General features: G+C 44.4%; 1 protein-coding gene across 6 annotated transcripts in view; it reads left to right on the top strand.

Moving 5' to 3' along the window:
• ltbp1 (latent transforming growth factor beta binding protein 1) overlaps positions 1-13,289 on the top strand; it is a 463,174-nt gene that overhangs the window by 386,923 nt on the left and 62,962 nt on the right. For all 6 annotated transcript variants that reach the window (XM_063055533.1, XM_063055535.1, XM_063055537.1 and 3 more), the window contains one exon: positions 682-768. In XM_063055533.1, coding sequence (XP_062911603.1) covers positions 682-768 — 87 coding nt within the window. The remainder of the gene's footprint in view (positions 1-681; positions 769-13,289) is intronic.

The following is a 13,289-nucleotide window of genomic DNA, read 5'->3' as shown; positions in this document are numbered from 1 at the left end:
GTATTGAGAGGGAATATTAGGAGCACTCTAGCACAGAAGGAGTCCACACTATACACCATCAACCCCATGTTTTGGGCTATGCATGACCTTTCCCACTTCTGAACTTCAACATGGTTAATGTAGACTGAGGTTGAAAGGATCCCGCAGTAGTCCCAAGCTCTCTTTAAATTGCTCAGACCTCATGATTTAACCCAGCACAAGAAGAGGAACACTTGTTGATTATTCTTCCCACCAACTGTCCTTATGGCTTTCGATTGCGTCTGGCAGCCTGGACTGAAACCATGAAAGGTTTGTTAAAGGGCTTGTGGCATCTCAGACCTAGGGTAGTACTGGTTCATACAGAGTAAAGAAAATGTTTTCAAGTACACCACCCTAAGGAGTGTTTTAAAATGCAACTTGACATGCTGTATGCAATATTTCAAATGCGCAAAAAGTGGAATTCCCAAGTAGGCAAACTTGGGTGAAAGAATAAACAAGTTATTTATCAAATATTTTAAGCTAATTATGGACACTTACAACCTATTAGATCTCCGGTTTCAATGAGGCCAATCTCCATTGTTTACATACAGTGCATTACCCCAGTGCCAATGTTGTAATTTCTGATTTATTATGTTTGTTGTATGCTTTTTCTATCTTGACTCAATTTTTTGTATTTTCAATATTTTCTATTTTATTGTATAGCGGATTTTGCGGCCATGTGTCCCGGAGGAAAAGGCTTCATTCCCAATGGAGACTCGGCCTACAGGATCAGTGGAGTTAGCTACAGAGGTCAGAGTTGAACCATTCCTTTCAGTAACGTAGTTTGAGATACCCGTCTGCTAACAGGGCAGGTCAACCTGGTGAAAGCCTTGCCTATGTTATGTTCAGTTTGAAGCATGTCAATATGTTAGTGTTACAAACACTGAGCAAAATTAGCAGGTGTGGAAATGACACCTGCTGCCCAGATGGTCCATTCTGAAATTCTTTGATAGTGCTGAGTGCATTTAAGACAGAGTAGAGACATTTAGCATCATTTTTAAGGAAAAATCCATTGATGATTTTACTTCCCATGCTTGGAAATATTTGCTTGCTGAATTGGGATACAATGCTGTTGAAAAGCTCTCGGTTTGCTGGAAATAAGATGACAGGATTTCTCCTCCAGTTCTGTATTCCCCTTCGTTATGTCAGAATCTATAGTCCCTTCACCACATTAAACATCGAGTATGCTAATGAACTGGTGCTGCTGGAGGATGTCACACTTTTGAGTATGAAGCATTTGCTCTTCACACTCTAGAGAGATCAGCAGCTACGATTATCTTTGTGATCAGCAGAGAAGCTCCCTCCGTGCCCGTGTGGTAATCTGAAAACAAGAAATTAAGTTAATCCATTTTCAGCTGATGCTTTGCTCCTCAAGTTTTACTAGTTGTGTGATGTTGTGGATCTTGCTGTCGATAGATTTAAATTGCTGTTGCACCTGTATCAGATTCCAAAAGAGGCTTTAGATGAATGGTATTGGTACAGCAAGCCCGAGAACCTGTGTGTAGAGTGTGTTAAGGATGGAACAACCTGCTATTTATCAAGTGTGTGAAATCAGAATCAGGTTTTTATTATCACTGGCATGTATACGTAACCCTGAAGTTCTCTCGGCTGCGTAAGACTGGGGAAGACAATCTCTGGCTCCACCAAACATGCAAAACCTCCCGTTTGCGTGGATGCTATGTGATTTGTTACCCTGCTACAAATCAGTAGCATGAAATATCAGTACACCATATGCAATTAAACAATTTAGCTTTATAATTCTTAATTTGTCTAAAGGGTTAGTATAGTAAAACAAAAAGAAAAAAGGGTCCATTTTAATGAAACAGTCTACTGTGCACAAGTTGGAGCTCACGGTTTCCCTTTCGCTGGTCCTCCATCGATTTCCCCGGGCTTCGTCGACTCCCAGCCCCTCTCCAAGTCCACTCCTTTCTGGTGTCTACGACCTCTCTCCTTTCTGGCATCTTCTCTCTTCATCTTCCGCCAAACAAAAGACCTGGGTCACCCCGGTCTCAGGCACACAACAAGAAAAAGCACTCCCTACATTGGACGGTGCACATTCCAAAGCCCCCGTTATCACTAGCCATTACCTAAACACTGCTGCTACCGAATAACCATGACATTAGCAGTGCTCCTACAGAAAGACCATTGCATTAGTAGTGAAACCTTTCCCAGGTGTTACGGTGTTATACACACACACACACACACACACACACAGTTAAATTAAGCAAGTAGTGAAAAAATGAATTAAAAAGTAGTGAGGGAGTGTTCATGGGTTCAGTGCCCATTCAGAAGTCGGATGGCAGACTTCCGACAGATGGCAGAATTTGTTCCTGAGTCATTGAGTGTGTGCCTTCGGGCTTTTGTAATTTTGACTCTTTTAAGTCTTGTGCTTTTAATTCCAAAAATGACTTGATTAAATTTATATACTTGAATTAACAGCTCAGGTAAAGAATTGATCTTTCAATAATGTCCTGGAGGGTGAATCTGCCTTTCCCTATTTGGAGTATTTGTTCTGTGAAATGGTGTGAAACATTATGTTGAATGAAGTAGCACAGTTTGGGAGGGGGCTTTGGGGTTATAATATTTTAACTGTCATTCATTCTTTGGGGCACTCCTCTATTTTCGTAGATGTCTGCGAAGAAAAGGAATTTCAGGGTGTATATCTTGTACACTTCTCTGTCATTAAATGCACCTATTGACACCTATTGAAACCCATGTTTGAAGTAAACATGAAAGAAGTATTTTATGAATACTAGGTTTATTGCACTCAGCAGAGCTGATCCACAGTTCACTGATTGTAGGAATGAGCCTGTTGAGTATCTTCGAAAGCCACTGTTTGATTCAAATGGAATCCGATCCATCACTCAGATCAAAAATAATTCATCATCTCCATAAAGCTCAATTGCGTACGTGGAGGAATTTGCAACACTAAGTGAGTGAGGTTAACATGTTTTTAGATGTGTCTCAGTTATTCATGTAGAAATCTCTGCACATGTACCATTGCAGCTTTTGGTGGGGGCTAGTCACTGGCTGATACAACAGGTGCAGTGCTGCACTTGCCATCTACTTCCAGCACTGACTTGCTGCTTAACTAAGCTGCCAGTTAATAATGTTCTGGATGTGAAAAAGGTGAATGGTATGCTGGCATTCATAGCAGGAGGATTCGAGTACAGGAGCAGGGAGGTACTACTGCAGTTGTACAAGGCCTTGGTGAGACCACACCTGGTGTATTGTGTGCAGTTTTGGTCCCCTAATCTGAGGAAAGACATTCTTGCCATAGAGAGAGTACAAAGAAGGTTCACCAGATTGATTCCTGGGATGGCAGGACTTTTATATGTTGAAAGACTGGATCGGCTAGGCTTATACTCTCTGGAATTTAGAAGATTGAGGGGGGATCTTATTGAAACGTATAAAATTCTAAAGGGATTGGACAGGCTAGATGTAGGAAGATTGTTCCCGATGTTGGGGAAGTCCAGAACAAGGGGTCACGGTTTGAGGATAGAGGGGAAGCCTTTTAGGACCAAGGTGAGGAAAAACTTCTTCACACAGAGAGTGGTGAATCTGTGGAATTCTCTGCCACAGGAAACAGTTGAGGCCAGTTCATTGGCTGTGTTTAAGAGGGAGTTAGATAAGGCCCTTGTGGCTAAAGGGATCAGGGGATATGGAGAGAAGGCAGGTACAGGGTTCTGAGTTGGATGATCAGCCATAATCGTACTGAATGGCAGTGCAGGCTCGAAGGGCCGAATGGCCTACTGCTGCACCTATTTTCTATGTTTCTATGTGGCGTACAAAGGAAGCTATATCTCTGTATTAACGATAAGAGAACTACTCCTTATTCAAGTTGGGAATTCCATACAGAAGTACCTTTTGTTGGAAATTTTTAAGTGTCAAATTGGACTACCCAATCTCAGACATGCTGCGGTGGGAAGACTTTGGTCAGAGGTTCAGAGGGTAATATTGATTCTAGCTGGGAGTGTAAAACTATCCAGCTGCGAATCTGGTAATACTTGATTTACCATTTCACTTGAAATCAGTGGGAATGACAATTGATTGCCTTCCAGGCACAATGGTTGCATCAAGTTGTGCTTTATAATAGTTTTACACTAAAGAGCACCTTTTCTAATTTTTACAGGAGGGTGACTTAACCAGTAGAGGGTAAGAGGGTGGCCTTGCCAGTATAGTTGCTGCTTCACAACTCCAGTATCCTGGGTTCAATCCTGGTCTCGGGTGCTGTCTGTGTGAAGTTTACACATTCTTCCAGGGTTTCCTCTGGGTGCTCTGATGAGTGATAAATTTTGGGGAAGATGATGAGAATGTGCAATGATCTTTCAAGAATCACTAGATTCTGGAATAGTTTTGGAGGGCTGGAAAATTGCAGGTGCCATTCCATTCTTTAAGAAAGGAGGGAGGCAGAAGAAAGGAAATTATAGGCTAGCTAGCCTGATTTCAGTGGTTGGGAGTCCATAATTAAGGATAAGGTTTCAGGGTACTTGGAGTCACATGATAAAATAGGCCACATCCTCATGGTTTCCTTGAAGAGAAATTCTTCTTGACAAATCTGTTGGAATTATTTGAGGAAATAACACAGGAGAGTCAATGGATGTTCAGAGCAACATACACAAAATGCTGGAGGAACTCAGCAGATCAGGCAGCATCTAGGGAAAGGACTACACAGTCGGCATTTCAGGCTGAGGCCCTTCATCAGGAAGGGGAAAATGCCAGTATGAAAAGTTGGGGGAGGGGAAGGAGGACAAGCTGGAAGGTGATAGGTGAAGCCAGGTGGGTGGGCAAGGTAAAGGGCTGGAGAAAAAGAAATCTGAAAGGAGAGGAGAGTAGCCCATGGGAGAAATGAAGAAGATGGGGGCAGCAGAGCGAGGTGATAGACAGGTGAAGAGAGAGGGTCAGAGGCCAGAATGGGGAACAGAAGAAGAGGAATGGGAGAAGGGAAAAAGAGAAAAAAAATACTGGAAGGGGAAATCGATGTTCATACCATCAGGTTGGAGGCTACCTAAATGGAATATAACATGTTGCTCCTCCACACCGAGAGTGGCCTCTTTGTGCCTCTTTGTGGCTGAAGATAAGGTCATGGACTGGCATGTCAGAAAGGGAATGGGGTTTAAAACTAAAATAGTTGACCACTGGGAAGATCCACTTTCGGTTGATGGAGCAGAGGTGCTCGACAAAATAACCCCCAATTTACGAATTACCAATGTAGAGAAGGCTGCATTGGGACAACCAGATACAAATGATGACCCGAACAGATTCGCAGGTGAAGTGATACCACCGCTAGAAGGACTGTTTGGGGCCCTGAATGGAGGTGAGGGAGGAAGTGACTGGGCATGTGTAGCATTTCTCTTGCTTGCAGGGATATGTGTCAGGAGGGGATTAGTGGGGAGAGACCAATGGACAAGAGAATCGCAGAGGGAGTGATCCAGTGGAAAGTGGGGGAGGATGGGGAAGTAAAGATGTGTTTGGTGGTAGGATCCTGTTGAAAATGGCGGAAGTTGTGGAGAATGATGTGTTGGATGTGGAGGCTCATGGGGAGGTAGGTGAGATGAGAAACAAGGACGAAAGGGTGAGCGCAGATGTCCGAGAAATGGAGATGCTGGTGAGGGCAGCATCAATGATGGAAGAAGAGAAAGCTCACATTCTTGAAGAAGGAGTACATCTCTGATGTCCTGGAAAGGAAAGCCTCATCCTAGAAATAGATACAGCAGAGATGAAGGAACTGAGAAAAGGAGAATATAAATTTTACAGGAGACGTGGGAAAAGTATTGTCAAGATAGCCTCAGGAATCGGTAGGTTTATAAACAATGTCAGTAGACAGTTTTCCTCCAGAGATTGAGAAAGGGGTGAGAAATGTCAAAGTTGGACTATGTGAATTTAAGGGCAGGGTGGAAATTGGAGGCAAAGTTGGTGAAATTGAAGGCACAGCATGGGTGCATAAAGCAGCACAGCATCAATGCAGTTGTCAATGTATCACAGAAATAGTTGGGGAGCATTACCAGCAATGGCTTGGGCTGTTCCACATAGCCAACGAAAAGGCAGGCATAGCTGGGACCCATGGTAGAGCCCATAGCTACCCCTTGAGTCTGGAGAAAATGGGAGGAACTGAAGGAGAAATTGTGAGTTTGAGAACCAGTTCTGCCAGATGGAGGATGTTTCCTTGGATTTTCAGAAGGCTTTTGTCAAGGTGCCACACATGAGGCTGCTTAACAAGCTAAGAGCCCATGGTATCACAGGAAAGATATGAGCATGGATAAAAGATTGGCTGACTAACAGGATGCAAAGAGTGGGAATAAACTGGTTGGTTGCCAGTGACTAGTGGTGTTCCAGGAGTCTGTGTTAGGACCACTCCTTTTCACATTAAGTGCCAGTGATTTGGATGACGGAATTGATGGATTTGTGGCCAGATTTGCAGACGATACGAAGATAGGTGGAGGAGCAGTTCACGTTGAAGAAGCAGGAAGTTTGCAAGTGGACTTATAATGATTAACAGAATGGACAAAGAAGAGAAAGATGGAATATAGTGTAGGGAGGTGTATGGCCATAAACATTGGAAGAAGGAATAAAGGCGTAGGCTATTTTATAAATGGGGAGAAAATTGTAAAATCAGAAGTGCAAGGGCTTTGGGGAGTCTTCATTCAGGATTTCCTAAAAATTAACTTGGAGGTTGAGTTGGTAGTAAGGAAGGCAAATACAGTGTTAGACCATAAGACCATAAGATATAGGAGCAGAAGTAGGCCATTCAGCCTATCAATCATGGGCTGATCCAATTCTTCCAGTCATCCCCACTCCTCTGCCTTCACCCCATACCCTTCACGCCCTGGCTAGTCAAGAACCTATCTATCTCTGCCTTAAATACACCCAATGACTTGGCTTCTACAGCCGCTCGTGGCAACAAATTCCACAGATACCATTCATTTTGAGAGGACTAAAATATAAAAGCAAGATTGTTAGGTTGAGGCTATATAAGGCATTGGCCATACCATATTTGGAGTATTGTGAGCAATCTTGCGTCCTTTATCTTAAAAAAAAGATGTGCTGGAGAGGGTCCAGAGGAAGTTCACAAGAATGATCTGGGGAGTGAAATGGTGGGTTAGTGGATTGGGGTGTTGATCAGCAACTGCTTGTTGAGGGTAGGACAAGCAGTCCATGAGCAGGGTGGGTGCGATCTTTCATGATGTGACTGGCCCTTTCCTGCCATCTCTCTGGATATATATGTCCCTGATGATGGGTAGGCTGGTGCCAGTGATGCATTGGGCAGTTTTGACTACCCATTCTAGAGCCTTCCTGTCTGCCGCAGTGCAGTTTCCACACCAAACAGTGATGCAGCTTGTTAGGATTCTCACTACTGCGCAGTAGTAGAATGAAGAGATTAGATGAGAAGTGTAAAATGAAGGGGTTGATGGGTTCTTGATTAGTAAGGGTGCCAAAGGTTATGGGGAGAAGGCATGAGAATGGGGTCGAAAGGGATAATAAATCAGCCATGATTGAATGGTGGAGCAGACTCAAATAGCTGAATAGCCTATAAGGCTCCTGTGCCTTATAGTCTTATGGTCTAATATATATAAAAGTATAAAATGTATTTAGTGAAAGGTTTTTGATGGTTGATGCTGGCTTGGTGGACTGTCCGGGCTATTTTTGTTTTGTTTGAGAGATGCCTCGCACACGTTCATTTTCCTGCATTACTCTCAAAACTGTATTGGTAGAAGCCAAGAAGCAATGTGAACCAGGTGGCTGAGAGTGGAAAAGAGAGCAACTGCTGTGATAATGCATCAAATTACAATTATCGTAAACTAAACTAAATTCCTTTGTGGAAGTGTAGCGTAGTGTTGATGTTGCTGGACTTCTTTCAAGAGGTCACTTGTCATTGATATTGAGACATAAGCGTCAATCCCACAGTGGCAACGAGGGAATTTAATTAAATAAATCCATAATTAAATAAACCTGGAGTGAAAATTTAGCTTTATAATGTTGATTTCAAAGGTGCCATTGTCGTAAACACCGTATTAAGTTTATCAGTACTCTATGGTGAAGTAAATCTGTCATCTTGACCTAATCTGGGTTATATGTGACTCCAGGCCCAATGCATTGCCATTGACTCCTATCTGCACTCTGTGTTCAAGAGGAAATAAAGAATGGGTCATAAATGTTGGTCTTACCAGTGATGCTTCACATGAGTAACTCACCTTTAGAACAAAAAGGCAGGCGAGGTTCAGTGGACAAGGTAACGTAGTCTTATTATGATTATGTAAAGATTTTTTTTTTGTACTGAGGTCAATTGTTTGTGTTTTGGGCCCAATCAAAATTCCTCATTTAGTATAGCATTTGTAAAACAGGATGGGTCAATGCATCTTCAGGCCCACATGACTTTGATATCTGACTAACCTTTCCCCAAACTCTTTGTGCTTAATATCCAGTTTCCAATTGTTTGACTATAGAACATAGAACATAGAATAGTACAGCACAGTACAGGCCCTTCGGCCCACAATGTTGTGCCGACCCTCAAACCCTGCCTCCCATATAAGCCCCCACCTTATATTCCTCCATATACCTGTCTAGTAGTCTCTTAAGCTTCACTAGAGTATCTGTCTCCACCACTGACTCAGGCAGTGCATTCCACGCACCAACCACTCTCTGAGTGAAAAACTTCCTCTATTATCCCCCTTGAACTTCCCACCCCTTATAGAAACATAGAAACATAGAAAATAGGTGCAGGAGTAGGCCATTCGGCCCTTCGAGCCTGCACCGCCATTTATTATGATCATGGCTGATCATCCAACTCAGAACCCAGCCTTCCCTCCATACCCCGTGACCCCTGTAGCCACAAGGGCCATATCTAACTTCCTTTTAAACATAGCTAATGAACTGGCCTCAACAGTTTGCTGTGGCAGAGAATTCCACAGATTCACCACTCTCTGTGTGAAGAAGTTTTTCCTAATCTCGGTCCTAAAAGGCTTCCCCTCTATCCTCAAACTGTGACCCCTCGTTCTAGACCTCCCCAACATCGGGAACAATCTTCCCGCATCTAGCCTGTCCAATCCCTTTAGGATCTTATACGTTTCAATCAGATCCCCCCTCAATCTTCTAAATTCCAACGAGTACAAGCCCAGTTCATCCAGTCTTTCTTCATATGAAAGACCTGCCATCCCAGGAATCAATCTGGTGAACCTTCTTTGTACTCCCTCTATGGCAAGGATGTCTTTCCTCAGATTAGGGGACCAAAACTGCACACAATACTCCAGGTGTGGTCTCACCAAGGCCTTGTACAACTGCAGTAGTACCTCCCTGCTCCTGTACTCGAATCCTCTCGCTATAAATGCCTTCCTGCCATCCCAGGAATCAATCTGGTGAACCTTCTTTGTACTCCCTCTATGGCAAGGATGTCTTTCCTCAGATTAGGGGACCAAAACTGCACACAATACTCCAGGTGTGGTCTCACCAAGGCCTTGTACAACTGCAGTAGTACCTCCCTGCTCCTGTACTCGAATCCTCTCGCTATAAATGCCAGCATACCGTTCGCCTTTTTCACCGCCTGCTGTACCTGCATGCCCACTTTCAATGACTGGTGTATAATGACACCCAGGTCTCGTTGCACCTCCCCTTTTCCTAATCGGCCACCATTCAGATAATAATCTGTTTTCCTATTTTTGCCACCAAAGTGGATAACTTCACATTTATCCACATTAAATTGCATCTGCCATGAGTTTGCCCACTCACCCAACCTATCCAAGTCACCCTGCATCCTCTTAGCATCCTCCTCACTGCTAACACTGCCGCCCAGCTTCGTGTCATCCGCAAACTTGGAGATGCTGCATTTAATTCCCTCATCCAAGTCATTAATATATATTGTAAACAACTGGGGTCCCAGCACTGAGCCTTGCGGTACCCCACTAGTCACCGCCTGCCATTCTGAAAAGGTCCCGTTTATTCCCACTCTTTGCTTCCTGTCTGCTAACCAATTCTCCACCCACACCAATACCTTACCCCCAATACCATGTGCTTTAAGTTTGCACACTGATCTCCTGTGTGGGACCTTGTCAAAAGCCTTTTGAAAATCCAAATATACCACATCCACTGATTCTCCCCTATCCACTCTACTAGTTACATCCTCAAAAAATTCTATGAGATTCGTCAGACATGATTTTCCTTTCACAAATCCATGCTGACTTTGTCCGATCATTTCACCGCTTTCCAAATGTGCTGTTATCACATCCTTGATAACTGACTCCAGCAGTTTCCCCACCACCGACGTTAGGCTAACCGGCCTATAATTCCCCGGTTTCTCTCTCCCTCCTTTTTTAAAAAGTGGGGTTACATTAGCCACCCTCCAATCCTCAGGAACTAGTCCAGAATCTAACGAGTTTTGAAAAATTATCACTAATGCATCCACTATTTCTTGGGCCACTTCCTTAAGCACTCTGGGATGCAGACCATCTGGCCCTGGGGATTTATCTGCCTTCAATCCCTTCAATTTACCTAACACCACTTCCCTACTAACATGTATTTCGCTCAGTTCCTCCATCTCACTGGACCCTCTGTCCCTTACTATTTCTGGAAGATTATTTATGTCCTCCTTAGTGAAGACAGAACCAAAGTAATTATTCAATTGGTCTGCCATGTCCTTGCTCCCCATAATCAATTCACCTGTTTCTGTTTGCAGGGGACCTACATTTGTCTTTATCAGTCTTTTCCTTTTTACATATCTATAAAAGCTTTTACAGTCCGTTTTTATGTTCTCTGCCAGTTTTCTCTCATAATCTTTTTTCCCCTTCCTAATTAAGCCCTTTGTCCTCCTCTGCTGAACTCTGAATTTCTCCCAGTCCTCAGGTGAGCCACTTTCTCTGGCTAATTTGTATGCTACTTCTTTGGAATTGATACTATCCCTAATTTCTCTTGTCAGCCACGGGTGCACTACCTTCCTTGATTTATTCTTTTGCCAAACTGGGATGAACAATTGTTGTAGTTCATCCATGCAACCTTTAAATGCCTGCCATTGCATATCCACCGTCAATCCTTGAAGTGTCATTTGCCAGTCTATCTTAGCTAATTCATGTCTCATACCTTCAAAGTTACCCCTCTTTAAGTTCAGAACCTTTGTTTCTGAATTAACTACGTCACTCTCCATGTTAATGAAGAATTCCACCATATTATGGTCACTCTTACCCAAGGGGCCTCTCACGACAAGATCGCTAATTAACCCTTCCTCATTGCTCAAAACCCAGTCCAGAATAGCCTGCTCTCTAGTCGGTTCCTCGACATGTTGGTTCAAAAAACCATCCCGCATACATTCCAAGAAATCCTCTTCCTCAGCAACTTTACCAATTTGGTTCACCCAGTCTACATGTAGATTGAAGTCACCCATTATAACTGCTGTTCCTTTATTGCACACATTTCTAATTTCCTGTTTAATACCATCTCCGACCTCACTACTACTGTTAGGTGGCCTGTACACAACTCCCAGCAGCGTCTTCTGCCCCTTAGTGTTACGCAGCTCTACCCATATCGATTCCACATCTTCCCGGCTTATGTCCTTCCTTTCTATTGCGTTAATCTCTTTTTTAACCAGCAACGCCACCCCACCTCCCCTTCCTTCATGTCTATCCCTCCTGAATATTGAATATCCCTGAACGTTGAGCTCCCATCCCTGGTCACCCTGGAGCCATGTCTCTGTGATCCCAACTATATCATAATCATTAATAACAATCTGCACTTTCAATTCATCCACCTTATTACGAATGCTCCTTGCATTGACACATAAAGCCTTCAGGCGCTCTTTTACAACTCTCTTAGCCCTTTTTAATGCTTGCCCTGGATTTGTCGGCCTGCCACTTTTACTTTTCCCCTTTGTACTTTTTGCTTCTACGCTCACTTTACACCCCTCTGTCTCTCTGCACTGGTTCCCATCCCTCTGTTGTGAACTAACCTCCTCACACCTAGCCGCTTTAATTTGATTCCCACCCCCCAACCATTCTAGTTTAAAGTCACCTCAGTAGCCCCCGCTAATCTCCCTGCCAGGATATTGGTCCCCCTAGGATTTAAGTGTAACCCGTCCTTTTTGTACAGGTCACACCTACGCCAAAAGAGGTCCCAATGATCCAAAAACTTGAATCCCTGCCCCCTGCTCCAATCCCTCAGCCACGCATTTATCCTCCACCTCATCGCATTCCTACTCTCACTGTCGCGTGGCACAGGCAGTAATCCCGAGATTACTACCTTTGCGGTCCTTTTTCTCAACTCCCTTCCTAGCTCCCTATATTCTTCTTTCAGGACCTCATCCCTTTTCCTACCTATGTCATTGGTACCTATATGTACCAGGACCTCTGGCTCTTCACCCTCCCACTTCAGGATATCTTGGACACGATCAGAAATATCCCGGACCCTGGCACCAGGGAGGCAAACTACCATCCGAGTCTCTGGACTGCGTCCACAGAATCGCCTATCTGACCCCCTTACTATCGAGTCCCCTATCACAACTGCCCTCCTCTTCCTTGCCCTACCCTTCTGAGCTACAGGGCCAGACTCTGTGCCGGAGGCAGGGCCACTGTCGCTTCCCCCGGGTAAGCTGTCCCCCCCAACAGTACTCAAACAGGAGTACCTGTTGTTAAGGGGCACAGCCGCCGGGGTACTCCTCATCACCTGCCTTTTCCCCTTCCCTCTCCTAACCGTGACCCACTTGTCTGCCTCCCGTGGCCCCGGCGTGACCACCTGCCTTCCACTCCTCTCTATCACCTCCTCGCTCTCCCTGACCAGACGAAGGTCATCGAGCTGCAGCTCCAGTTCCGTAACGCGGTCCCTTAGGAGCTGCATCTCGATGCACTTGGCGCAGATGTAGACGTCCGGGAGGCTTGGAGACTCCAGGGCCTCCCACATCCGACACCGAGAACAGCAAACTGCCCTCACAGTCATAATGCCCCTCTCCTCAAATAGCAACAGAAAATGAATGTCAAACCTTCCTCGCCATCCTTAAAGCTTAAATATCTTAAAGCTATGTCCTCTTGTATTGAGCAGTGGTGCCCTGGGGAAGAGGCACTGGCTATCCACTCTATCTATTCCTCTTATTATCTTGTACACCTCTATCATGTCACCTCTCATCCTCCTTCTCTCCAATGAGTAAAGCCCTAGCTCCCTTAATCTCTGATCATAATCCATACTCTCTAAACCAGGCAGCATCCTGGTAAATCTCCTCTGTACCCTTTCCAATGCTTCCACATCCTTCCTATAGTGAGGCGACCGGAACTGGACACAGTACTCCAAGTGTGGCCTAA

The sequence above is a fragment of the Mobula hypostoma genome, chromosome 8, assembly GCF_963921235.1.
Source record: "Mobula hypostoma chromosome 8, sMobHyp1.1, whole genome shotgun sequence".
Taxonomy (NCBI): Eukaryota; Metazoa; Chordata; class Chondrichthyes; order Myliobatiformes; family Myliobatidae; genus Mobula; species Mobula hypostoma.
This window is presented reverse-complemented; position numbering and strand designations above follow the sequence as displayed.